General features: G+C 56.7%; 1 protein-coding gene across 1 annotated transcript; it reads right to left on the minus strand.

The window, feature by feature from the left end:
* Positions 3,601-19,817, minus strand: LINGO3 (leucine rich repeat and Ig domain containing 3). The gene is made up of 2 exons (XM_018050770.1): positions 19,730-19,817; positions 3,601-7,718 (listed from the first exon to the last, which is right to left on the minus strand). The coding sequence occupies exon 2, from the start codon at positions 7,670-7,672 to the stop codon at positions 5,894-5,896; it is 1,779 nt and encodes a 592-aa protein (XP_017906259.1). The 5' UTR covers positions 7,673-7,718; positions 19,730-19,817; the 3' UTR covers positions 3,601-5,893.

Genomic DNA, 24,208 nt, shown 5'->3' on the forward strand with positions numbered 1-24,208 from the left:
CCCATCAGGTGGCCAAAGTATTGGAGCTTCGGCTTCTGCAGCAGTCCTTCCAATGAATATTCAGGGTTGATTTCCTTTAGGATTGCCTGGTTTGACCTCTGTGTTGTCCAAGGGACTCTCAACAGTCTTTTCCAGCACCACAATTCAAAGGCATAAGTTCTTTGGTGCTCAGCCTTCTTTATGGTCCAGCTCTCACTTCCATACATGACTACTGGAAAAACCATAGCTTTGACTATAGGCACTCTTGTTGGCAGAGTGATGTCTTAAATAACATTGTAATATAATATTAAAAAAAACTTATTTGCAAACTGTGGCCCTTGGGCTGGTGGCTGTTTTTGTAAATAAAGTTTTGTTGGAATGAGGGCCCGCATTAGGGTATGGGGAGTGAGGCAGGGTCATGCCAAGGCAGAGTGGATCTTTATTTAAAAGGTTGGTATTCTATCCATTGTGGACTTGGGGCATGAATTGATTCCATTTGTTGATTATTGATCTTTTAAAAAACTTCTTTTTATTTTTAAATTTTACTTGGCTGAGTCAGGTCTTAGTTGCAGCACATGGATCTTTATCGCTTGATGGTGGGTCTTTTCTTGGGGCTCATGGACTCTCTAGTTGTGATGTTCACGTTCAATAGTCTCTGAGTTCAGGCTTAGCTACCCTGTGGCATGTGGGATTTTAGTTCCCTGACCAGGGATGGAACCTGCATCCCCTGCATTGCAAGGTAGATTCTTAACCACTGAACCACCAGGGAGAGCCCTAGACTACTGATCTTGATGACTGAGATCTGGGCACCCCCTTAAATTTTATGCTCAGGGTCAGTGCCTCACTCGCCTCACCCTGGGGTTGGGTAGGGGAAGGCCGGCAGAGGGGCCAGGGTAGAAGAAGCAGTGACATCCCCGGGGACTTCTCCACTCAGGACAGGCAGGGCTGAGGGGAACTAGTGTCTGGGACCACCTCAAGATGGCCCCCTGTTGGAGTGGGTGGGGGACTGTGTGGTGAAGGAGAGCAGTCGCCTGCTAACATCTGTTCAGCACCCGAACATGCCCAGCACCCCGTCGAGCCCCAACGGACAGTCCTCCCCTTCAGCCTAGAAATCGGGAATGCCTGCCTCAGCTCACCCTCAGATGTGACCTTCGTGTGTGTGACCCCCGCAGCAGCCCCGTCTGGCTACCCCAGCTTGGGGTCAGGCCCTCTGCAGATCCTAAAGCTGTTCTTTTATTTGAAGAGTATTTTTGGAGCACTGCGGGAGCTGAGGCCAAGCTCCCTGCATCCCTGGCATTACCCAGAGCAGGGTTCCCAATGCCAGATGCTCCTGAATTTTCCATGACTTGGCATTTCTGAGAAAAATGCCTCAGTTTTGGTGGCAGGCAGGGTTACAGTCCCCAAAGGCGTCCATCTCCAGGACCTGTGAAAATGTTATGTGGCATGACAGGGGGAAATGAAGGTTGCAGATTAGATGAGGATGAGAGTGACCCTGGATTCCTCGGGGGTCCTTATAAGAGGGAGGGGGAGGGTCAGAGGCAGAGAGAGACGGGAGATGCTGTGTTGTTGGCTGTGAGGATGGAGGAAGAGGCTGTGAGCCAGGGATGCAGTGCCTCTAGAAGCTGGAAAAGGCAGGAGCCTCTGCAAGGAACCAATTCCAATCCATTTTAGACTTCTGAGCCCCAGAGCTGTTGAATGACGAATCTCGGTTGTTGTAAGCCATTAAGTTTTGTTACAGCGGCTGTAGGAAGCTCATTCAGTGCCCTGCATGAAAGAGGACCACAGTCCTCCAGTTTATGGATGTGCACACTGCACAGAGAGGGGGCCTGACTTCCCAGAGGGCACACAGCACTCAGGCCACAGACACCCATCTGAGGGGCCCTGCCTTGGGTTTCTGGCCACCAACTGGATGGGACCCCTTTTGATGTCCTTGGACACCTGAGGAAGGAGTACCCCTCAGCTGCATCCTAAAGATAAGACAGGATTCAGGAAATCCTGGATCTTGTACCTGGTTTGAACCAGCGACTCAGGTGGCCCCTGTGGATAAGGAAACTGAGGCACAGGAGGAGGCAATCTTTCACCTGCCTTTACTACAGCACGATAGGGGAGATGAGGCCCCAAGGAGGGTCCTACGGCCCAGTCTGCCCGCTCCCACCTGACTTCTTGGAAATCGGGCTTGGTGGGGTTGCCCCAGAGTGCCCCCCACATCCCCTTTTCTATTTCTGTCTCCTGCAAGGTAGGAAGGCAGTTTCATCCCATGTTCAAATGAAGCAAGTGAGGTCCTGGGACTGTTCTGTTGGTCCAGTGGCTAAGACTCTGTGTTCCCAATGCAGGGAACCCAGGTTCAATCCCTGGTCAGGGAACTAGATCCCATATGCTGCAACTAAAGGTCTCGCTTGCTGCAATGAAGATGGAAGATCCCGCGTGCTGCCACCAAGACCTGGTGCAGCCCAATAAGTAAATATTTAAAAAAAGAAAGAAACTGAGGCCCAGAGAGTGACCCTGGGGTGTAAGAGGCTGCCTTTGGCCATAGTTTCTACTGGGTGCCCTCAGGCCACCTCCTTCCAGAAATATTAATGGCAGAGGCCTCCAGGGCCCAGCAGGGTTTGAGCCCTGACATCAAGCTCTGTGCTGTGCTGTCCCCATCCATCAGGAGGGGGTTGGAGAGACTCTCCAGCCCCAAGGCAGGAAGCTGCCAGCTCCAGAGTCACAGCGGGGAGGGCATAAGTCTGCACCTCCTTTCTCCTTTCCTCCCAGCCGCTTGGCTCTTCCCCTGGATCCAGCTCAGGGCAGGAGTTTCCCTGGACAACTTGGTCTCACTGGCCCCTCTCAGCACCCTACTTATCCCTGGCTGGGGACTCTGGGTAGGCTTGACCCTCCCTTTGCCCATCTGTAAAATGGGGTTATAATCTTCCCTCATAACTCAGTCAGTAAAGAATCTTCCTGCAAGGCAGGAGACCCAGGTTTGATTTCTAGGTCAGGAAGATTCCTTGGAGAAGGCAATGGCACCCCACTCCAGTACTCTTGCCTGGAAAATCCCATGGATGGGGGAGCCTGGTAGGCTGCAGTCCATGGGGTTGCTAAGAGTCAGAAATGACTGAGCAACTTTACTTTCACTTTTCACTTTCATGCTTTGGAGAAGGAAATGGCAACCCACTCCAGTATTCTTGCCTGGAGAATCCCAGGGACGGGGGAGCCTGGTGGGCTGCCGTCTGTGGAGTCGCACAGAATCGGACACAACTGAAGCGACTTAGCAGCAGCAGCCAGTATTCTTGCCTGGAGAATCCCATGGACAGAGGAGCCTGGCAGGCTAGAGTCTATGGGGTTGCAAGAGTCAGCCATGACTTAGCTACTAAACCAACCACCACCAAAATGGGGTCAGAGCAGTACCCAGCAGTACCAGTACCCAGTGGAGTGAACACAGGCAGTGCTGGGAACTGCATGAGCACTCCTGAAGTGTGACCTCCAACCTCATCACAGGGTTCATTCTCCACAAACACCCTGTTACTCAGGGTCAGCTTTGGTGCTGAAGCCAGGCAGCTCCCCAAGTGACCCCAGAAACCCCTACTTCCTCTCCTTGCTCTTCCCATAAAAAGAAAGCTCCAATGTTTGCTATTAAATTGGTTTCATCTTTATTGGATTCCAACCAAATACAGCAGGGTAGGGGTGGGAGGGGACAAGGGGTGTTGGTTCATGTTGGGATGGGGGCAGGCAGAGGGGGGCTGGGAGATCCCGATAACACTGACGTTCTATGAGTCCTAACACTGTCCTAACACTGTCAAGAACATACTCCCTCTCGTCATGATGATGCTAAAGGCACTTGGATGTCGTTTTTTGAGGGACCCTCAGGGTTGTCATGGCAACCAAGGTCAGGCGGATGCTAAGGGAAAAAAAAACTAGTCCATTCTGTTCGACTCTGTATGGGGCTGCTGGACACCCCATTCGGCTCTCACTCACGTCCTGCCATGAACGGGGTTGGGGTGGGGTCCCCACCTGGACTGGCTGTGGCCAGTAGCCTGCCACTCTGTCCTATTGGCCCACTAACACAATATGGGGGCAGGACCAGGGCCTCCTAATGTTTCTAGCCCAGGGAGAACGGCCAGTGTCCATTCCAAAGTTCTGTCTGAATCCTTTGCTCAAAATTGCCAGGGTAGACATGTGTGAGCAGAAAGACCTTGAGGAATCCAGAAAACAAGTCAATCATCAAACTTGTCCGTGGGCCTGGCCTCTATGTATGGAGCAATAGGTTTGACCATCAGACTGATTTTATAGACGTGGACATCAATGGTCTTCAGTTGCCAAGCAAGATTACACAGCTGGGTGAAAACAGAGCCTTCTTACAAGGTCCGTGAGAATACTGTCTAACCTCCTGGTCAGTAGCCAAGCTCCTCTCTGGCTGAGGTCTGGCCCCACAACACTTCCTGTGCCCCTTCCCCCCAACTGTTTGTCTGGCCGAGGTAGAAAGAGTCGGGGCAAGGACCAGGCTAGGGGAGGCAGGGTCATGTATGGCTCCTGTTTGGTATCTGAATGCTTATGCAAAACCTCAGCTCCTGCTGCACATCTCCAGTGACAGGGAACTCACTACCTGTAGAGCAACAGGCAATGACCTTGTGGCAGTGACCTTCTTTCACCTGAGTGACAGTCTTCCTGTGACTCTCCACTCTTTGGCCCTAGATCTGCCCCAGTGTTGCAGAGACAAATGTGCCTCTGTCACCTAATGTCCCAGGTTTGGACTTCCTTGTGGCTTGAACCTCTGTCCCATCCTTGCTCCCTGTCACTGCCCCTACGGTGCACGTGACAAGGACCCTCAGAACCATCCAGACACTTGTCTTCTTCCCAAGGTGAGCAGTGGTCAACAGGGTAGGGGTGGTGCAGACTCAAGACCAAAGGTCTCACCATCTGGCCTGCTGGAAAGGGACACCCTGGAAGCAATGCTCCTGGACCAGGGGCCAGGACAGCTGTCCCTCCGGGGTGGTGAGGGCACAGGAAGCAAGCAGCAGCTGAAGGATGGTGGGAGGAACTGGAGGAATGGCTTCTCCTAGCTGGCAGCCCGTCTTGCTGGCCTGGCAGGTCCTGGTGGGAGAGAGTCTGGGTACAGGTACTTGGGCCATCAGGTCAGGGGCCATCCTGTGTGCTGGACCCCTTCAGGGTGAGCCTGATCAGCAAGACCGTAGCTCAGCACCTGAGGTCTGCATCAAGTGGCCAGCTGAGAGGGAGCTGGGGGTCAGTGAACGTCTGGGTTTGTGTGAGCAGAAATGGGTCTCAGGTGTGAGCTGCCTGGCCGAGGTAGGGACTGGTCTCTACCAAGAGCCCAAAGCGACCGTGGTGATCTCGGGGCACCTGCTTAGTGTCAGCTGGGTATGAGGGCTATGTGTGTGTGTGTGTGTGTGTGTGTGTTCCCCTCTGGATCTGTGCATCATTGTTGTATGTCCTGGGTGTAAGTATGTGCTCTGGTGTTGTTGGAGGGGGGTATCCAGGTGTGAACAGAGTGGGCTTTCTCATGCTCTGACCCGGAGGCAGACTGCCTTCCCTGGGATCCCAGGTGTAGACCATCTCCACCAGGTGTGAGTTGTTTTGTGTTGAGGACCCTGGATCTCTGAGCTCCCATCCCACCCTCTCCCAGCTGAGCAACCACTCCAGGGGCAGGAAGACAGGGTGAAACCCTTAGAAAAAAACGCTTGAGAAACTCTGCAAAAGACGCATCCTGATGAAAAAACAGTCCTGTGGTTGGGTCCCTACAAAAAAAGGGGGAAGTTCTGCCAGGAGCCGGCTCGCGGCCGCCCCCTATGGGAGATGCATAGGTGGTCGTCAGACGGGCCAGCCGCCGGCCGGCGTGGGCTCGGACGGAGACGGAGGCGCGGCTTCCGGCGCAGGCGCCGCGGCGGGGCCCGCGGGCGGTGGGCCCCGGGGCCTCTCATATCATCTTCATGTTGAACTTGCGGGCGCCGCCCTGGCCCGCCGCGGCGGCGGGCCCGTCCACCTTGCGGAAGGAGTACTCCACCGAGAAGTTGTTCTTGTGCTGCCCGCGGCCGCGGCTCCACACAAAGAGCAGCAGGAAGCAGAAGAGGACGACGCCCAGGAAGGTGATGCAGCCCATGGCGGTGGACACCAGGATAGTGGTGAGGTCGAGCGGGAAGCGCGCGGCCACCTGCGTGTCGTTGCGGCTCTCGCCCGGGGTCCGGTTGACGGCCGGCTCGGGCTGCACGCTCAGGGTGGCGAAGTAGGTGTCGTTGCCGCCCGCGTTGCTGGCCACGCACGTGTAGGTGCCGCTGTCCCCCGGCCGTGCGTCCCGGATGTGCAGCGTGCCGCCCGGCAGCACGCGCGCCCGGCCGGCGCTGGCGGCGGTCACCGTGCGGTGGCGCGGGGTCACCCAGGCTACGGTGGGCGCCGGCTCGCCCTCGGCGCGGCACTGGAAGCGCACGTCGGCGCCCGCGGCCGCTGTGATGCGCTGCAGCCGCCGCTCGCGGATCTTGGGCTTGCGGCACACGAAGTACTCGAAGAGCGCCGAGTCTGGCAGGCTGCGCAGCGCGTCGCCGCGGACCTCGGCCGGGGTGGCACAGGCCGGCGGGCGGCCGTCGAAGTTGAGGGTCTTGCGGCGTTGCACGACCCACAGCAGGCGGCAGTCGCAGGCCAGCGGGTTCCCGTCCACGCGCAGCGTCTCCAGCGTGTTGATTGAGTGGAAGGTGCTCTCCTCCAGCGTGGACAGCAGGTTGTTGGAGAGGTTGAGCAGGCGAATCTGCCGCAGCCCCAGGAAGGCCTGCGGCTCCACCACGGCCAATAGGGCCCCAGCCAGGTGCAGCTCTCGCAGGCGCACCAGGTCGCGGAAGGACCCGCGTGGCACCGTGCTGATGGGGTTGTGCGACAGGTTGAGGCAGGTGAGGTGAGCCTGGTGGCGCAGGGCGGCGGCGGGCACGGCAGTGATGTTGGTGTGTGTGACGGACAGTGAGGTCAAGTTGAGCCCCCGCAGGCTGCCGGCGGCCACCTCCTCCAGCAGCGGCCAGTTGTCGATCTCCAAGTGCAGCAGGCCCGGGAGCCGCTGGAAGTTCTGGTCCTCTAGGGCGGCGATGGCCAGGTGGCGCAGCCGCAGGGCGCCCAAGCCCCGCAGGTGGCCCAGCGACTCCCCCGACAGCGCTGTCAGGTTGCAGCGCTCCAGGGTGAGCTCCTCCAGCGCCAGCAGCCCGGCGAAGGCTCGGCGCGAGATGAACACCAGGTCGTTGTCGCCCACCTCCAGCCGGCGGAGGCTGCGCAGATCCTGGAAGGTGTAGTCCAGGAGGATGACCAGCTTGTTCTCGCTCAGGTCCAGCAGTGTGAGGTTGTCCAGGCGTGTGAAGACGCCGGGCGGGATGAGCTTGAGCAGGTTACCGCGGAGGCGCAGCACTCGCAGGCGCGACAGGTTGGCGAAGGCACCCGGCTCCACGTGCGCGATCACGTTCTCGCTCAGGTCCAGCTCCTCCAGCAGCGGCAGGGCGGCCAGGTCGCCCGGGTTCAGGCAGCGGATGCGGTTGCGGCTGAGCTCCAGCAAGCGCGTCTCGGCCGGGATGCCGTCGGGCACCGCGGTCAACCGGCGCCGAGGACAGGCTACCGCGCGCGTCTGCGCCGTACACTCGCAGCGGGCCGGGCAGCCCCCTGCGGGGGGCAGGGCCGCGGGCAGGAGCAGGAGCTGCAGGCTTAGCACCCACAGCCAGCAGGTCATGGTGCGGAGCCTGGGCCTAGGGCCACACCACCATCCTCGTGGGCACCTGTGGGCAGGGTCAGCATTAGTACCCGCACTCCAGGCTTGTCCCATCCCATCCTAGCAGTGCGCTCAGGAAGCAATTGCCCACCGTGGGACCCGGAATCCCACTCCTGGGCATATACCCAAAGGCTGTGAGGGGAGCAGCCTGGATGGATGATTAGGGTGGACAGAGGGGTAACTTCAGATCAGGACAGGTGACATTTGTGCTGAGACCCTGTACAGGGTTCATTTGTGTTCTCCCTAAAAGAACCTTCCCAGATGGCACTGGTGGTAGACAGTCTGCGTGCCAGTGCAGGAGACATAAGAGATGTGGGTTCAATCCCTGGGTCAAGAAGATCCCCTGGACAGGAAATGGCTACTCACTCCAGTATTCATGCCTGGAGAATCCCATGGAGACAGGAGCCTGGCAGGCTACAGTCTATGAGGTTGCAAAGAGTTGGTCATGACTGAACACACACACACACACAGACACACACACACACAGTACACGTTGAAGTCCCCCGATTCATTGTAAGGGGCCTCCTTTGAAAATAGGTTCTTTGCAGATAGGATGAATTGAGACAAATTTATACTGGATTCAGTTGGCCCTGAATCAAATGACTGATGTCCTTGTAACAAAACGGCAGTTTGGATGCACACAGAGACGCACACAGAGGGAATAAGGCCATGTGAAGACAGAGGCAGAGGCTGGAGGGATGTGTCTATATAAGTTGGGGGTGGCTGGGGTCCCCAGAAGCTGGGAGAGGCATGAAGGACCCTCCCTTGGAGCCTTTGGAGGGAGATGGCCCTACAACACCTGAATTTCAGACTCGTGGCCTCCAGAAGCCAGAGCGCATAGACTTCTGTTGTTTTAAGTCACTCAGTTTGCAGTACTTTGTTTTGGCCACCGGAAGCTCATGCAAACCCATAGGAGGACAAGGAAAGGGCTGTGGGTGTTAGGGAAAGCTGGTTCCAGGCCGGAGGAATGGCTAGTGCAAAGGCCCTGAGGCAGCAGGAGCAAGTGGAGTGAATTGGGGTGGGGAACCAGGAGATGCACTGGAGGGGCCACAGAGGCCGATGATGTGACCGGGAAGGACCAGAGGAACAGATGCCAAACGCCTGGGCCTCTGCACCTGTGCCTTCCGAGTTGCTCCATCTCTCCAGGCAGCCAGCTGGCCCTCCATCCCCCATCTCCCCCATGCTCTGCTGGGCTGCAGCCCAGATCCCAGGGCCAAGGTGGGTGGGGGTGGGGAAGGAGCAGCCAGATGGCAGCTGGAGGGAGCTGCTCTGTTGGCTGGGCAGCTATTTTCAGCATCTGAGCAGCCGAAGCCCCCAGGCTTCCCCTGCATGCCCCCCCTCCTGGCACATCCCTACTGCCTCTTTCCTCACTGTTCCCACAGGCCTGACCCAGCAAGACCCAGGCTCTAGATCCTTACCCATGAGGTCAGCTCCTGCCTGCCTGGACCCTTTTGAGAATTTTAGGTGAAAACGAACAGACAACAGAGCCCGGAGTAACTGTTGGCTTAATGCTAGAGGCGAATCATACGTCACTAGGAGGAGAGTTTGTATTTTGCAGGTGTCATCAAATTAAGATGAGGTCATGCCAGAGTAGGGTGGGGCCTGATCCAATGACGGGTGTCCTTATGAAAGGGGGAAATTTGGATGCAGACATGCAGGAATGATGGCCATGTGATGACGGAGGCAGAGGTTGGAGAGATACATTTATAAGCCAAGAGACACCAGGGTTGCCAGTAAGCACCAGAAGCTGCAAGAAACAAACGAGGATCCACCCCTTGAGTCTCTGCAGGGAGCACAGCCCTGCTGACACCTTGACTTTGAATGTCTGGCCTCTAGAACAGAGAGTAACTTTCTGTTGTTTAAGCCACCCTGTTTGTGGTCTTTCATTATGGCAGCTACTGGATACTAATACAAGACCTTCATGAGTAGCCACATATCTATTAAAAAAACCTCACACACGAGAGCAGAGTGGCATCAACAAGGAGGTTTGCTGCAGCGTCGTTTGGAAAATCAAAAAACTGGAACTAACCTAGATACCCATCTACAGGGGATCCAGGAAATGAATCATGGTCCATGCCTGCCGCGGAACACAGGGAGGCTTTTATGTACCAATGAAGAAAGACAGTGGAGGTGCATGTATATGGGGGGAATAAAACCCCCAGAACTAATCTCAGTGTCCATCAATGGGTGCTTAGTCGTGTCCAGCTCTTTGTGACCCCATGGACTGTAGCCATCCAGGCTCCTCTGCCCATGGAATTTTCTAGGCAAGAATATTGCAGTGGGGTGCCATTTTGTACTCAAGGGGATCTTCCTGATCCAGGGATTGAATCCTCGTCTCACATCTCCTGCACTGGTAAGTGGATTCTTTCCCACTAGCACCAACTGGGAAGCCGGTTCATCAATAGGATATTGGTTAAATAAGCTAGGGTCTGTGCCTGCTGTGGAATTGAGGAGATTTGTGTGTACTTAGTAGAGAAAGAAAGCTGAGATTTAATTATATGGAGGAAAAATGGAACTAATCTAGGCGCCCATCAATAGGGGATCAAAGAAGCCATAATGCATGGTTATTGTGGAATGCTGGGAGATTTGAATGCACCCACAAGGAAAGATGGCTGAGTTGTAGTTCCAAAAGAGGCTGGAGGAATCGAGGTTACCAAACAATCACAGACAGCACAAGCCTATTCATCAGGAAGTAAAATCAAACACCAAGCTCAATTCCTGATTTGGGTGTGCACATAAACATGTGCAGATGCCCCAGAATGCCCGGGGATTCACACACTGTGTGAACAGCACTGTGAGTAGCAGGGATGGAGCTGCAGTCACGGAGAGCGCGGTCGCACCATGAGGAGACCAAGGCACCCCTGGTCTCCAGGAGGCCATGGGTCTTAGCTCTCTAACCCTGGCTGGGGAACCCAGTGGGGAGGCGGACAGAGGGAGTGGGAAGCATCTGGTTCTGCTTTCCCACTGCAACTGTCCTTAATCCCAACCCGCGTATCGCAGGGATCACAATCCTTCCCTGAGGCAAGCTGCCTTCCCAGGCTCTCTTTCTAGGTCATTCTCTTCCATGTTGTTGCCCTGGACAGCAAGCAGAGGGGCCATGTCCCACGAGAGGACAAGACAGTCAGAAACAATGGTCCCCTATTCATCCATCTCTTTCTACCTTAAACTGGCTCTGCAGTCACTCCTAGGTCGGGCTGCTCCTTGTGGTCAAGGGGTCACTGTCTGTCACCCAGGGATAGGGGACAACTCCTCAGTGGTCTGCTTCGGAGCAGCCAGGCTCCGCCAGCTCTGCCCCCAGAAGGAAATGACTGGTGTCGTTCAGTGCCCCAAACAGACTCCTCGTAGGAGTGGGGGCAGAGCGGCCTGCTCTTTTCTTTCTGCAGGAGAGAATTCACACCCCAGTCCCCTCCCTGCCCTCCCCTCCTCCCTCTCTCCCTCTCCGCTCCAGATGCACAGGCCTCCTCACTGCCCGTCCAACACACCTGGTGTGGTCCCGCCCCAGGGCCTTTGCACATGTTAGGCAATACCCAGACCATCATCCCTACAAGGCTCTCTCCCTGACTTTATTTGGATCTGGCCCTCAATGTCACTTCCTTGGTGACTTTTAGTACTCCAGTACCCTCCCAGTCTCTCTTATATGCCACTTAAACCCCTGTTCAAAGCTGGTCATTGTCTTCATCCACATGGCAAACACTGCAGCAGCCACTGCTCTGGGCTATCTGAATGGGTCCATTTAAGTCCCACAACATCCTCGTTGGGAGAGGGAAGCCCCACTGTCACCCTCATTTTACAGATGGGAACACTGAGGCACAAAGCAACTTAAGTCACCAGCTCAGGTACACATAGGGCTTCCCAGGTGGCAGCAGTGGTAAAGAATCCGCCAATGCAGGAGATACAAGAGAGGTGAGTTGGACTCCTGGGATGAAAAGATCTGGAGAAGGAAATGGCAACCCACTTCAGTATTCTTGCCTGGGAAACCCCATGGACAGAGGAACCAGGCAGGCTGTAGCCCATGGGGTTGCAGAGAGTTAGACACGTCTTAGCACAGGTTCACATAGCGCGTCAGAGGTGGCAGGGGATAGTCTCAGGGAGAGGCTGGTGGTGCTCAGTCCTGTAACTCTCTCTCTCTTTTTTAAACAGGCAAGAGAGAGTCTTGGCAGTTCATCCAGCTAGGATTCAAAACACAGCGCTGTTTTCACTGGCCCTGCAATGCTCGTCTCCTCTCATTCATCGATTCCGTCCACCTGTCAGTCAACAAACATCTACCATGCCAGGCATCTTCCAAGTGCTGGGGACCCAGAGTGCCTGAGACAAACAGGTCAGCTTTCTGGGAGCCGACAGATAATAAAAGAGGTAAATACATGCTCTTCCACCTCCGGCGGCCATGAATGAAGTGGAATAAATCAGGAAGATGACAGCGGGGTGTCGAGGGTATTGTAATCATCATCATCATCAATTTACTGAGAAAAGATGGCTGTGCGAAGAGTTAGGGAGGAAGAGAAGGGGCCTAGCAGATGGGGGGCAGCAGGACCGGCTGGTCAGTGCAGGAGGCTGGGAGCAGGCACTGTGGAGACAGGAAGGTGGACTGACAGGGAGGCCTGGCGTGCTGCAATTTATGGGGTCGCAAAGAGTCGGACACGACTGAGCAACTGAACTGAACTGAATTTAAAAAATATTAAAAAAAATTTTTTTAAGTTTTTATTCATTTGGGTGTGCCAGGTCTTACTTGCAGCATGTGGGATTTAGTTGCCTGCCCAGGGATCAAACCCAGGGTCCCTGCATTGGGAGCACAGAGTCCTAACCACTGGACCACCAGGGAAGTCTCCCCCTCAAATTTTTTAAGTTGGAAAGAATAAAAAACAATCGTTGTCGCAGAGGCAGCTAGGAACAATGTCAGGAAGGAAGTACTCAATTCGAGAGGTCAGGACAGCTAGGGCACAGCCAGTGTGATACAGTTTCTTGGAAAGGCCTGCGGAGACCTTGGTTCGGATGAGCTGTGTAACCTCCAATGAAAAACGTGCCCTCTGTGAACCTCGCCTGCCAAAGGCAGCGAAACCCCGGTGTCCTCAGAGCTCTCGCGCTGTAATTGCTCCCAGGATGAGAGGACAGCTGGTCCTTTGGTGCCCAGCAGGGGCCACTCCAGCTGTGACCTAGTTTGTGAACTCCAGCCTCTCCCAACGCAGGGTGGGCCTGTCATCTTCTCTGCAGGGGGTGGGCGGACTTGCAACTGGGCTGGCACTTCCAATGCCTCCGGGACTAGGGTTCTGGCCCCTCCATGGTGGGAAGGGATTCTGGGACCTTGACGGCCTCCAGTAGCTGCGTTCACTCACATTCCTGGATGTTGTGGCTGGGAAGTGGGAGAGCTCGAGGGAGGGCTGAGGGTGACAGAACTGAGCTGAGATGCCCAAATGCCCTGCAACCCTGCCGCTCTTGGATAATCAAGGGCCGGGTACCCTGAGCAAGTGAGTCACCCTCTCTGGGCCTGTTTCCTCGCCTGGAGGCCTGGGCCTTGCAATGGGGTTAAAGGCCAGGTTCCCAGGCCCTGATTAGGGTGCTCACGCTCAGTCGTGTCTGACTCTTTGCGACCCCACGTCTGCAGCCCGCCAGGCTCCTCTGTCCATGGGATTATCCCAGGCAAGAATACTGGAGTGGGTTCCCAGTCCCTTCTCCAGGGGATCTTCCTGACCCAGGGATCAAACCTGAATCTCCTGCATTGGCAGGTGGATTCTTTACCACTGAGCCACCAGGGAAGCCCCCCAGTTAGGCTGGGAGTCTAATTCTAGTCTCGCTCCCACTGCTAAGTTTTCAGGGCATCAGGCCCACTTCCTGAAAGGCGGTGAGAACACCAGCTGTGGATGGTGGTGGGAAGGGCAGGCTGGGCAGGGAGGACAGGATGTGCAAAGGCTGTGGAGTGGGGGCCATGCTAGATGGCAAAGTGAGGCTGTGTGGACAGGCTGCTGTTGAGCCCACACTTTCTCTGCCCCTTCCTTCCTCCATGAGGCCGTGGCCTTGGGGGAGGTGACCCCCACAGGGCTGTCAAGGTCCCCACTTGCCCTCCAGACCCTCCATTTCTCCCCAGGGACCCGCCTCCCACCTGGGGCCTCGCCTCCCGTCTGCTCAGAACTAGACACCATCTGTTCACTGATGACTCCCAGTCCTGTGTCTCTTCTGAGCTCCAGCCCCAGGGACTGGAGCCACATCCCTGACATCACCCGGAGGCCCTGCAGCGTCCCAACTTCAGCCTCCCCTGGCAGCTCCTTGCTCACACCCCCGGCCCATCCGTCACCAGGTGCAGTCAGCTTCACCTCCAAATATATCCCAGATCCACCTTGTTCTGCAGCTCTGCCACCGCCAGGCCCCCGCCTGCCAGCATGGGCTCCAGCTCACTCCCCAGCATTCAGCAGACACCCTGCCTTCTCAGGCTTCAGTGTTCCTGCCTGCAGAATGGACTGGAGTTGTGTGAGGGTCTCTTGACCCTGCTGACCTTGGGGCCAGGTCATTCTATGTGTGTGTGTGGGGGTGCTGTCCTGGGTGCTGTAGGGTGTGGAACAGCCTCCCTGGCCCCCACTCCCTTGACACCAGGAGCCCCGTAGTCGTGACAACCACCGATGTCTCTAGACATCACCCAGGTAAGATCCATGTTGTAGAAGGTGCTGGACACAGAGTAGGCATCCAGCTGATGCCCCAAGAAGAAACAGGCTGATTATCTGTTTGTGTTATTAGTGAGGAAGCAGAGGCCTGGGGAGGGGAAGTGACTCACCCAAGAGGAGAGAAGTACATGTGAGATTAGAACCCAAGGCTTCATACCCTCTTCTCCCATGGCTCTCTCTGTGTCAGGGCGAGGGGACCCCCACCTCCGTGGAACCCTGACTTCTGCCAGCTCTGCAGACCCAGGAGCTGCCCTGTGTCAGTCGGCCAGAACCAAGATGCCCCAGGGCTGCCTAAGAGCCTGGCTCCCTCCTCCCATGTTATGCAGGCTTCGGGGTCAGTGAGCACATGACCTGTGGCCAGGGGTGGAGGAGGCCCTGGGTCCAGCCTGGCCGTTCCTGGGTCCCCTGCCCCAGTGTGGCTGCCAATGTCAGAAAAACTCCTCACCACAAGATCGAACACTGCTCATGCTGAGCATGGTTAGACCAGATCCCCTGAATACTCAGGCCCCTATGCAGAGCCAGGGCCCGCTACCCTCATTTTCCAGACTTGGGATCCAGAGCCTGGGGGTTGGTGGCTGATAACCTACCCATCTCGTTCCCCAGCAAGGGGCAGGTCCCATGGGGGCAGGGCTCTACCAGCCACAGTCCAAACCTCTGTCTGTCCCTCTAAACCCCAGCAGGCCAAGCATGGGTGCTGGGGGCGCAGCAGCACCCCAGCTTTTCTCGGCATTTTTTTTTTGCCTGTTTCAAGTGTTCAGTGGTTTTTTGGTGTGTTCACAAGTGTGTGTAGTCATCACCACTACCTAATTCCAGAACATCCCATCCCCCAAAAGAAGCCCTGTCCCCATCAGCAGTCATGCCCTCCCAGCCCCTGCCAACAGGAACCCACTCTCTGTGTCTGTGGAGCTGGCTATTGTGGACGTTTCCCATCAGTGGAGTCACACCCTGTGTGTGCTTCTGTGTCTGCTTTTCTCACTGAGCATCGTGGGGGGCAGGCAAGCAGCAAGAGATGCAAACACATCCGTGAAGTTTATCATTTGGGAGTAGCAGGGGTCTGCTATGGTCTGATGCTTTGTCCAGCATGGCTGGAAAGGTGTGTCTGAGTTGAGTCTTGAATGGAGGTGGGTGGGCAGGAATGAGCCTGGAGGAAGGCTGGGAGATGGTGTTTTGGGTGGAGGGGCCCGCCAGGGGAAGGTCCTGAGGTGGGGGGGAAGGGCTGGTGATGGGAGGACAGAAGCGGGGGTGACTGGAGGCTGAGGGCACATCTGAGTTTGGGGCTGGGAGCTGGGGTTGGCAAGGGTGGAACCATGCAGGGTGCTGAACCCACAGTGAGGTGTAGGGACTTGATTCTGAGAGCGATGGGGAGGTTTGAGAAGGAACATGATAGAGCTGAGTTGGCATCTGAAGATCCATCTGGGTTTGTGTGTTCTGGGCCTGTCACCCTACATCACATGAACCCGGACAGTCAGCCTCCTGGACAGCGCTGTCCTGAGGTGGGGACCACGTCAGTCCCTTCTCTACCCCCCACCACCAGCAGGCACAGAGCTGGGTGCTCCGTGGACCAGTGAGGGAAGCAGAGAGATTCCAGCAACAGGACGAGATCTCCAGGGTCCCCATGGGAGCCTGCCCCTGACTACCTTGGAAGAAACTTGTAAAGCACTGAACCAGCTTCCTGTTCTGCAAAAGGGACTCAGGTGACCAACACTGCCCTCCGGGCGCTGACTGAGTAGCAGGTGAGAACTCAGAGAGAGAAGGTACTTTATAACCTGGGGCCTTCGGAAAAGACTCCACTGGGTGCCGGCTGGGGTCAGGTGCCCTGAGTCCTAGGCCTTGTTCTGCTCTCAGCCATTCATTCCACATGCATTTAATGGGCACCTTCTGTGTACCACGCACTGTTCTAGTTCTTAAGGGAAACAGCTTTGAAAAATACAGGTGGAATCCCTGCCGGTCATCCACAGGTGATAAAGAGAAGAAAGAGTACCGGAGGCCATGTGTGGACGGTGCAACAGAGAATAATGGGGAGGTGGGGCCTGTGGTCGGCCAAAGAACAGCCCCTCCAAAGATGCCCACAGCCTGACTCCTGGAACCTGCAAATGTTACTTTATGTGGCAAAGAGAGATGAAATTAAGGATGCTGATCGGTTCACCCTGAGGTGGGGACAATCCTGGATTTCCTGGGGGCCAAGTGACATCACAGTGTCCTTATAAGAGGAAGGCGGGAGGGTCAGAGGCACAGAGAGATGGGAGATGCTGGGCTGCTGACTGTGAGCACGGAGGGAGGGGCCATGAGCCAGGGATGAGGCGCCTCTAGAAGCTAGAAAAGACAGGAGCCGGTGCTTCCCAGGAGCCTCCGGAAGGACCAGCCCTGCCCACGCCTGGGTTTAGCCGTGTGAGGCCCGAGCTGGACTCCTGATCTGCAGGATTGTGAGAGAATCAATGTGTGTGGTTTCAGCACTAGGTTTGTGGCAATCTGTGGCAGCACCCCTGGGAGCCCTGCGCAGGGTCTTTGCAGATTTGAAGACGAGGTGGGCGGAGGCCTCTGTGGAGCTGTGCGCCCACTCTAGGGGCTGGAAGGGGGAGGGGGCCCTGCTCCCCGCAGTATCTGCCATCAGTATCAGCGGCAGTGCAGGAAGCTATCTGGGGGAGGAACCCAAAATCTGTCTGTCCAGGGCAACAGACAGAGAGAGAACCTCCTCTCCAGAGCCCCTAGCAGGCCTTAACTCAAATTTACCATGAAGTTCTTAACCCAGGCGGTGGGGTGGTGGCTGGGGTTGCCAGGGCCCCTTCCCAGGATCAGAGGCAGCCCAACTCCTCCCTGCCTAACCCCATGGAGAGAGCTTTGCCCCCACAGACACATGGGACAAGTCGTCCTGTTCCCTCCCAGGCTGGGGGATGCTGAACACTGCTTTGGGTGAGACTGAGCCAAGCCCCCTGAAGGAAGCAGCTAAACCCATAGGAGGACAGGGAGGGGGGTGAATAGATGCAGCTGGCAGCTGGTCCCTCTGTCCCCTCCCCCTACTCCACCACAGCTGGGGCCAGAGGGACTCAGGGCAGTGTTGTTTGGTGGGCCCTCAAAGTGTTCCCTGTTCAGGCTTCCAGATGGACTTGGGAGGTGGGGCCCAGCCCCAAGCAGCATGCAGCCCTCTGAGGCCCGTTTTTGGGGACATACTGCCGACCCCTTCAGGACTGGTGTATCCTTCGTCCTAGATCTGGCCCTTCCGGGACTTTCATCCACGACAATTCATTAAGCCCTAATTAGTCTCTGTCAGCCATTAGTCCCTTTTAACCCTTCAGGGGACTGGGGGGCCTCCCGACCCACTTTCCTTGGCTGCCTTTGGCAGGTGAGGCCTCTAGAACCACATTTTGAATGTGTACCTTCTACCACAGCCACTCAGCCACTAGCCCAGCCCAGCCCAGCCCAGCCCAGCCCAGCCCAGCCCCGCAGGCGCGAACAGTGAAGCCCACTTGGAGAAAACGAGACTGAGGGTCAGAGTGGTCCCCAGTTCACCTAGCAGCACTCAGCTTGAGAGTCAACATTTGAACCCTGGTCCAATGCCAGCTCCCTTTCGCTGAGTCCCAGAACCCTATTGGAAGGTCCTCTTCAGAGGCCCAAGATTGACATGTGGTGGTGGGCAGCTCGCCCTGGGCCCGCCAGGAACGAGCTTTGCTTGGAGAGTTCTCTGAGAGGCTCTCTACCTGGTGAGTAGGTGATGACTCAGGGGCACCCGAGAATGACAGCCTTGTGGGAAGAGAAATCAAGCTGATGCCTGAGATCTGCTTTATGTTCCCACTCAGCAAGGTACCTTCGGATCCTGGGCGGCCTGTGGGGGTGGCTGGGAGCAGCCACCCCCCTTCTACAGATGAACACACTGAGGCCGAGCTGCTATGTTAACAGTGGGGATGATCATGGCTGCCCTGCCATCACACAATATCTAGCTCATGGCAGCCCCATGCTGGGGGCGCAATGCACCTGCATTTCTTACACCCTGCATTGATGTCCATCTCAAAACTGGAGCTCACAGAAGGGCTGTCTTTTGTCAGAAGTCACCAGCGAGGATGGGGAACAGAGAGGCAGGCTGAGGAAGTCTGGCTTTAGCCCTTTCGAGCCCTCATCCCATGGTGGGCAGCCCCTTCCCACCACTCCATGCCATCCAGGTAGAAGGAGGAGAAGTTGCAACACCTGTGGGGGAAGCCTATGGGGTCTTCCAGCCAGATCCTGTCTCAGATGGCTGCCACTCTGGCACAGAGGAGGAATGGAGCAAGGCAGGACGCTCACAGCCCAACGGCTCCAGACCTCTCCCACCTGCCTGCACCTGGCTTCCACCAACCTCACCCACAGAAACCCCATGTCCTCTGCCTCTGGGTACTCACACACCACAGCCTTCCCAGCGTCCACACCTCCTCGAGGGAGCCCTCCTGTGTTGCTCCAGGTTTTAGAGCCCTACTCTCCCAGAAAGTCTCACCCCCCATCAAACCCCAGATGGTCCCTCTGTCTGCTGCCATGCTGCCACAAACACCCCCTCCCCACGCCCCCGCCAGAAGCAAGAGGTTCTCAACCATCTCTGTACAAACGTGGATTCACCGGGGACTGCTTGTTAACAAGGCAGGCTCCTGGGCACAAACCCCAGAAGTCTTGATTCCTCAGAACTGGGGGGCTGGGGTGCCTGTACTGTTAGTGCTGGGGCACATGGTCTGGAAAATAAGGACCGGGTCTTTTCCTGCACTGGGATCAGGGCACAAGGTGCTGCCCTCCCCAACTTGTTGAATGGGGTTCAGTGGCCTCCCGGGCCAGGCCCTGGGAGGCACCTATGCCAAGCTTCAGGGCACAGAGAGAAGCCCCCACCCCACCCTTGCTGCTGACTGGACACAGGCCCGTGGGACAGGGGGCCTGGCCCTGCGCTCCCCAGTCCTCCCACCTGGCTGGACTGTCCCCAGCCCAGCGATGCAGCAGGTCCTAGTGTTAACGCCTCCTGCACCTTCCTGGCGCAGCCCCCCAGGCTGAACCAGACCTCACCGGAAGGGAGGGCGGAAAGGCTCCGGACCCAACCGTCCTCGATTCCCAGACCCAGCCAGTGCCCTATCCTAACCCCCTTTGGAGGGGAGCGCATTCCTCCAGGCGTCCCCACTGCCTCCAGAGAGACGACCACCGGGCTCCTTGCTCCTCGGCGCCCTGAGAAGGGACAGTGGGACCTCAGCATGGCGAGTGGCCCCCCAAAGTTTCCAGGGGGAGCGCTGGGGGCCTGGCGAGGAGCAACGCACCCGGGAGGGACGCTCAGGGAGAGTGGTCCCCCAGGCGAGGATGGGGGGCGCGCGTGGGGGCTACGGCGCGCAGGTGGTGCGGGGTCACCGGGCCCAGCGCGGACACTCACCTGGGCGGCTCCGCCTCGGACACGGCGCGGGCTGCGGCGCGGGGGCCGCCCGGAGCCGACAGGAGCCGCCGCCACCGCCGCCTCCCGGGTCCGCCGTGCGCGCCCCCACCGGCGCGTGCCCGCCGCCGCCCTCCTCGGCGCGCGGGACTGCGCTCCGCCGTGCGCGCGGCCCGCCGGCCGGGGTGCGCGGCGTCCCAACCGCAGGTGTGCGGGGCTGCAGGAAGCCAGGACACGTGCGCGCAGGTGCCGGGACGCGCGCCAGGGCGGCGGGCGGGGGCAGGGCGTCCAGGCTCTGGGAGCGTGTGCTGCCCCGTGCACACCCGCCCGCGGACCTGGGCCTTTGTGGACCTGCAGAGGCTGCGGTGCGGGAAACGCAGGGCTCCCCATCTGCGCTTGTCTGGCCTCTGCCCCTCCTGCTGCCCCCACTCCGGGTCTCCAGCACCTGATACCTGGACCCCTGCCCCAGCCTCTTCCGCTCCTGCCAGCCCTTCAGGTCCATTCCCCGTGCAGGTCGCAGAGGCTGCTTAACCACTGGCCTCTGGAATTGACTATGGCTCCCCATTGAACCTGGATTCATGTCTAAACGCGGTGTATGTTTCTGGATTTTCGGAACCCGTGCCTTCCTCCCGCCGCCTCACTCGTGCCTCACTCCTTCCCCGGAAGGTCCCCTTGCTCCTCTTTGAACACACCAAGAGGGCCCTGCCGGGCTCAGGGCCTTTCCCCTTACTGTTCCCTCTGCCTTTCCCTGCATCCTTCTTGGCCAGTGTGTAATTACTTGTGTTTATGCAGCAGCCTGCTCAGTGGATATTAGTGGAAAGAATGACTCTTACTTTTACGTACTGTGATATATGTAGTTTCCTGATCCCCCGGTACTGGGCCTGCCCGGGGTCGGCCCCGTTTAGGGATCTTATGCTGTGGAGTCTGGGGTGGGAGGTAGATGGTACTACAGTGTGGGGGGGCGTAGGGGCAGAGGAGGGGGCACCCAACCCCCCCAACCATCATGCTAAGACATGATTAGTAGCAAGATTACTGAATGCTCCCTACATGCTGGGCTCTTTTTTTTAATGTTTATTTTGTGTTTATTTGGCTGCACTGGGTCTTAGTTGTAGCATGTGGGATCTAGTTCCCTGACCAGGAATCGAACCAGGGCCTCCTGCATCAGTAGTGTGGAGTCTTAGCCACTGGACCACCAGGGAAGTCCCTGGGCTCTGTTCTTAACATGAGCCCTCTGGTACTTGCTGTAGCCCCACCGTTACAGGTGGAGGCTAATTATCCCCGTTTCACAAATCAGCAAGTTGAGGCTCAAAGATGCCATCTTTCCCAAGCAAGGGGCTCCAGGTGGGCCTGGCTGCTCCAGGAGGCGAGGTGTGTAACCTTGCAAGATCCCACCCCCAGCCCTTCCCACCCGCTGTGCCGTCCTAGCTGCTCCCATGGTGGCTTGGCGTCAACTCAGCCACCTGTGACTCAAGCAGGCTCCCTTCCCAGACTGTCGCATTGGCCCGAGGCCCAGAAACTGCATCCCGGGAGGCTGCAGGCCAGGTGCCCAAGGGACAAGAGGACGGATCCCTTCCTGGCTTGCAGAGGTCCAAGAGGAGGACATGGGGTCCCCTCCCTGGTGGTTCTCCACCCCCACGGGCAGCCCAGCCCCCACACAGAGGAATCACTGCTGTAGAGGCTGTGTAATCTCGGAGTAGTCACTTTCCCTCTCTGAGCTTCTGTCTCCTGTGAAATGAGGTTCTGGTAACTGCCACCCAGGGGCTCTTAGAGGAAAGTGTTCATTGAGTACCTACTGTGTACCAGGTCAAGCACCAGAAGGAGAAGATGCGGCAGGGGGCTTGCCATGGTCCTGGGGGAGCAGACCAGTGAGACAGCCACGAAAGGGTGTGGTGGGAAACTCAGCAGAGAGCCGGTACCCAATCTAGGGTGGGAGTCAGTGATGCTTTTCCAAGGAAGGGGCTCTTGAGATGAGTCCTGCAGGCGGCAGGGGTAACTGATGTGGTGGCCAGGATTGGAACCCACTTCCAAGATGTGGAACTGTGGGAGACTCCCCTCCAGCCTCAGTTTCCACATCTGTAAAATGGGAACTCAAACTGTAGACCCATCTTCTAGGATAGCAAGGACTCCACTCTGACACAGGGGAAAACCAGAGCTCTCAATGGCCCTGCCCAGCTCTCATTCATTGCTTCAGAAGCCTGGTTGAAGGGCAGGATGAGGCCTTGGATGCTGCCCGCCTCAGGACCTTTGCATGGCTCTTCCCTCCAAGGCAGCACCTTTCTCCCAGCCACCAGCCCAGCTCAACCCTTCCTGACTCACGTCTCCACCCCTTGCCTCCTCTGTCCCCTCCCTGCCTCCTCGGCACTCTCCTCACTTAAGACACCATGTAATTTACTGATTTATCCTGTTAATCATGGGCTTTTCCTTCTTTCCTGCTGTGGAACGGCTCCAGTAGACACAGAGTAGGTGTCCAGTAAGTGCTGGCTGAATAAACAAATGGCCCAGTGATGCTGAGGGCTGTAGGTTTTGCCCCTGGAAGTGCGGGTTCTAGGGGGGTCTGAGTGGGGAAGTGTCTGTTGCTGCCTGGAACCACTGTCTTATCATCTCCCCATTCTTGGTCAGTGTCAGCCTGCTCCGTATACCAAAAGGAAGCCTGGGAGCATGTAGTAGGCCCTCAGTGACCAGCGAGAATGCCCACATTGGCACTGCTGTCCTATCACATTTAGCAGGGACATGGAGGTGGGCTCAGCCACCGAATGGCCTCTCTGGGCCCAGCATCCCCAGTGGGATGCTGCCGTGAGGGCAGAGGTGGGTGTGGGAACGGGGTGTAGCTAGGGATTCCAGCCTCCCAGGTGGTGGGGTGGCAGTACCTGGTTGCCAAGGTTACGAACACCTGCGATGGGGATGTTGCCATGGAGACAGACCCCTGGGAGGAGAGGGCAGCTCCAGATGGGAGAGCTGTAGGTTGGGCAGGGGCCCTGGATGTGGCTGCCAGCCCCAGGGGCTTCCCTAGCACCCCATGTACTGCCCCCCCCCAGCTGTGAGTGCAGCAGGGCCCTGACTCTCCCCATCCTGTGTCCTCGTACCTGGGAAAGCCTGCAGGAGCCCTTAGGCAGCAGTAATGATTTCTAAAATTAAAGACCTTCTCTTCTCTCCTTTCTCTGGCGAGATGTGTAGGACTGGCAGTTGAGGCCAGGGAAAGCAGAGGTCACACGGCCTGGGAAGCTCAGCTGTGGCCTCGGACAAGTGGCTTTCCCACTGTAATGGGAGTGGAATCCTGGGTTTCTGGGAGACAAGAGTGCAGCGGGATTGAGGCCTTGGACTCCAGACCCCAGGGGCTACCCCAGGCAGGTCCCTACTGGGACCTCTAGGAGGTTGATATGGGCCTGTGTTGTTTACAGGTCTGCCCGACCCACAATAAACGCTGGTGTTATTTACTTAGTCAACATTCCCTCGGGCTGTGCCTGGGGCTGCTCCTGCTTAACAAAGGGGCCCAAAGCTAGCATGACAAGCTCTCAGGGTTGCAGAGGGTGGGAACGGCCCAACAGCAGAGAACCCAGTGAAGGCATAGGCTGGAGGGCTTCTCAGACATGGCACTGGGGCTTCTGCAGCTTTTCTGTGTGGCCACATAGTGGCCTCAAACTGACACTAACTCCTGAGTAAGGTGGGCCCTCGATGGCAGCCCCCAAGTCCCAAGTAAGCATAGGTCCCTGATATGGTTATGATAAACAGTCCACTCAGGGCCTCCGTGCATGTGCCCCATGGAGCTTACCAAAACCCAGCTCTTTTTTGGTTGAATTGACCTATCTGACTGCAGCCAAGGGAACCCGCAGCAGGCACCATCATGATCTAGCTGCAGGGTCCTGGGGCTTGAATCACCCACTGGGGCCTGGGGCCTGAATCGCTTGCAAGGATTTTCAGCAAGTAAATCTTGCAGTAGTAAGCAGTTTCAGATTTTGCAAATAAGCTCGTCTTAGTTCCTCCTTTCTTCTTCTTTAAAAAAAAAAATATTTATTTGGCTGTGCTGGGTCTTAGTTGTGGCTCATGTTCCTTGAGCAGGGATGGAACCCAGCCTCCCTGCATTGGGAGCATGGAGTCTTAACCCCTGGACCACCAGGGAATTTCCTTAGTCCTTCCTTTCTGATATTTATCATTAATTTCATTTTCCTGTCCTTTCATACTGTTCAGGCTAGTAGAATGTCCAAGACGACAATGGACATCCTTTCCTTGCTCCTGGTCTTAGGCGGAAAGCTATCAGGTTTTCACCATTTATGGTGATGTCAGCTGTCAGTTTTTTACAGATGACCTTTATCAGGTTGAGGAAATTCCCTCTTTCTATTTGCCAAGATTTCAACCTGAATTGAGTGTTGAATTTTGTCAGATGCTTCTTCTGCAGGTGTGGAAAAAAATGGTCATAGCGTTTTTCTTTCTTGGGTCAATGAGGTGAATCCCATTCACAGATTTTCCGGTGTTAAACCAAACTTG

This window comes from Capra hircus, chromosome 7 (genome assembly GCF_001704415.2).
Source record: "Capra hircus breed San Clemente chromosome 7, ASM170441v1, whole genome shotgun sequence".
Classification (NCBI taxonomy): domain Eukaryota; kingdom Metazoa; phylum Chordata; class Mammalia; order Artiodactyla; family Bovidae; genus Capra; species Capra hircus.

Excerpts from the sequence above, each read along its gene's own strand:
- LINGO3 (XM_018050770.1), bottom strand. The coding sequence starts at position 7,672 with ATGACCTGCTGGCTGTGGGTGCTAAGCCTGCAGCTCCTGCTCCTGCCC.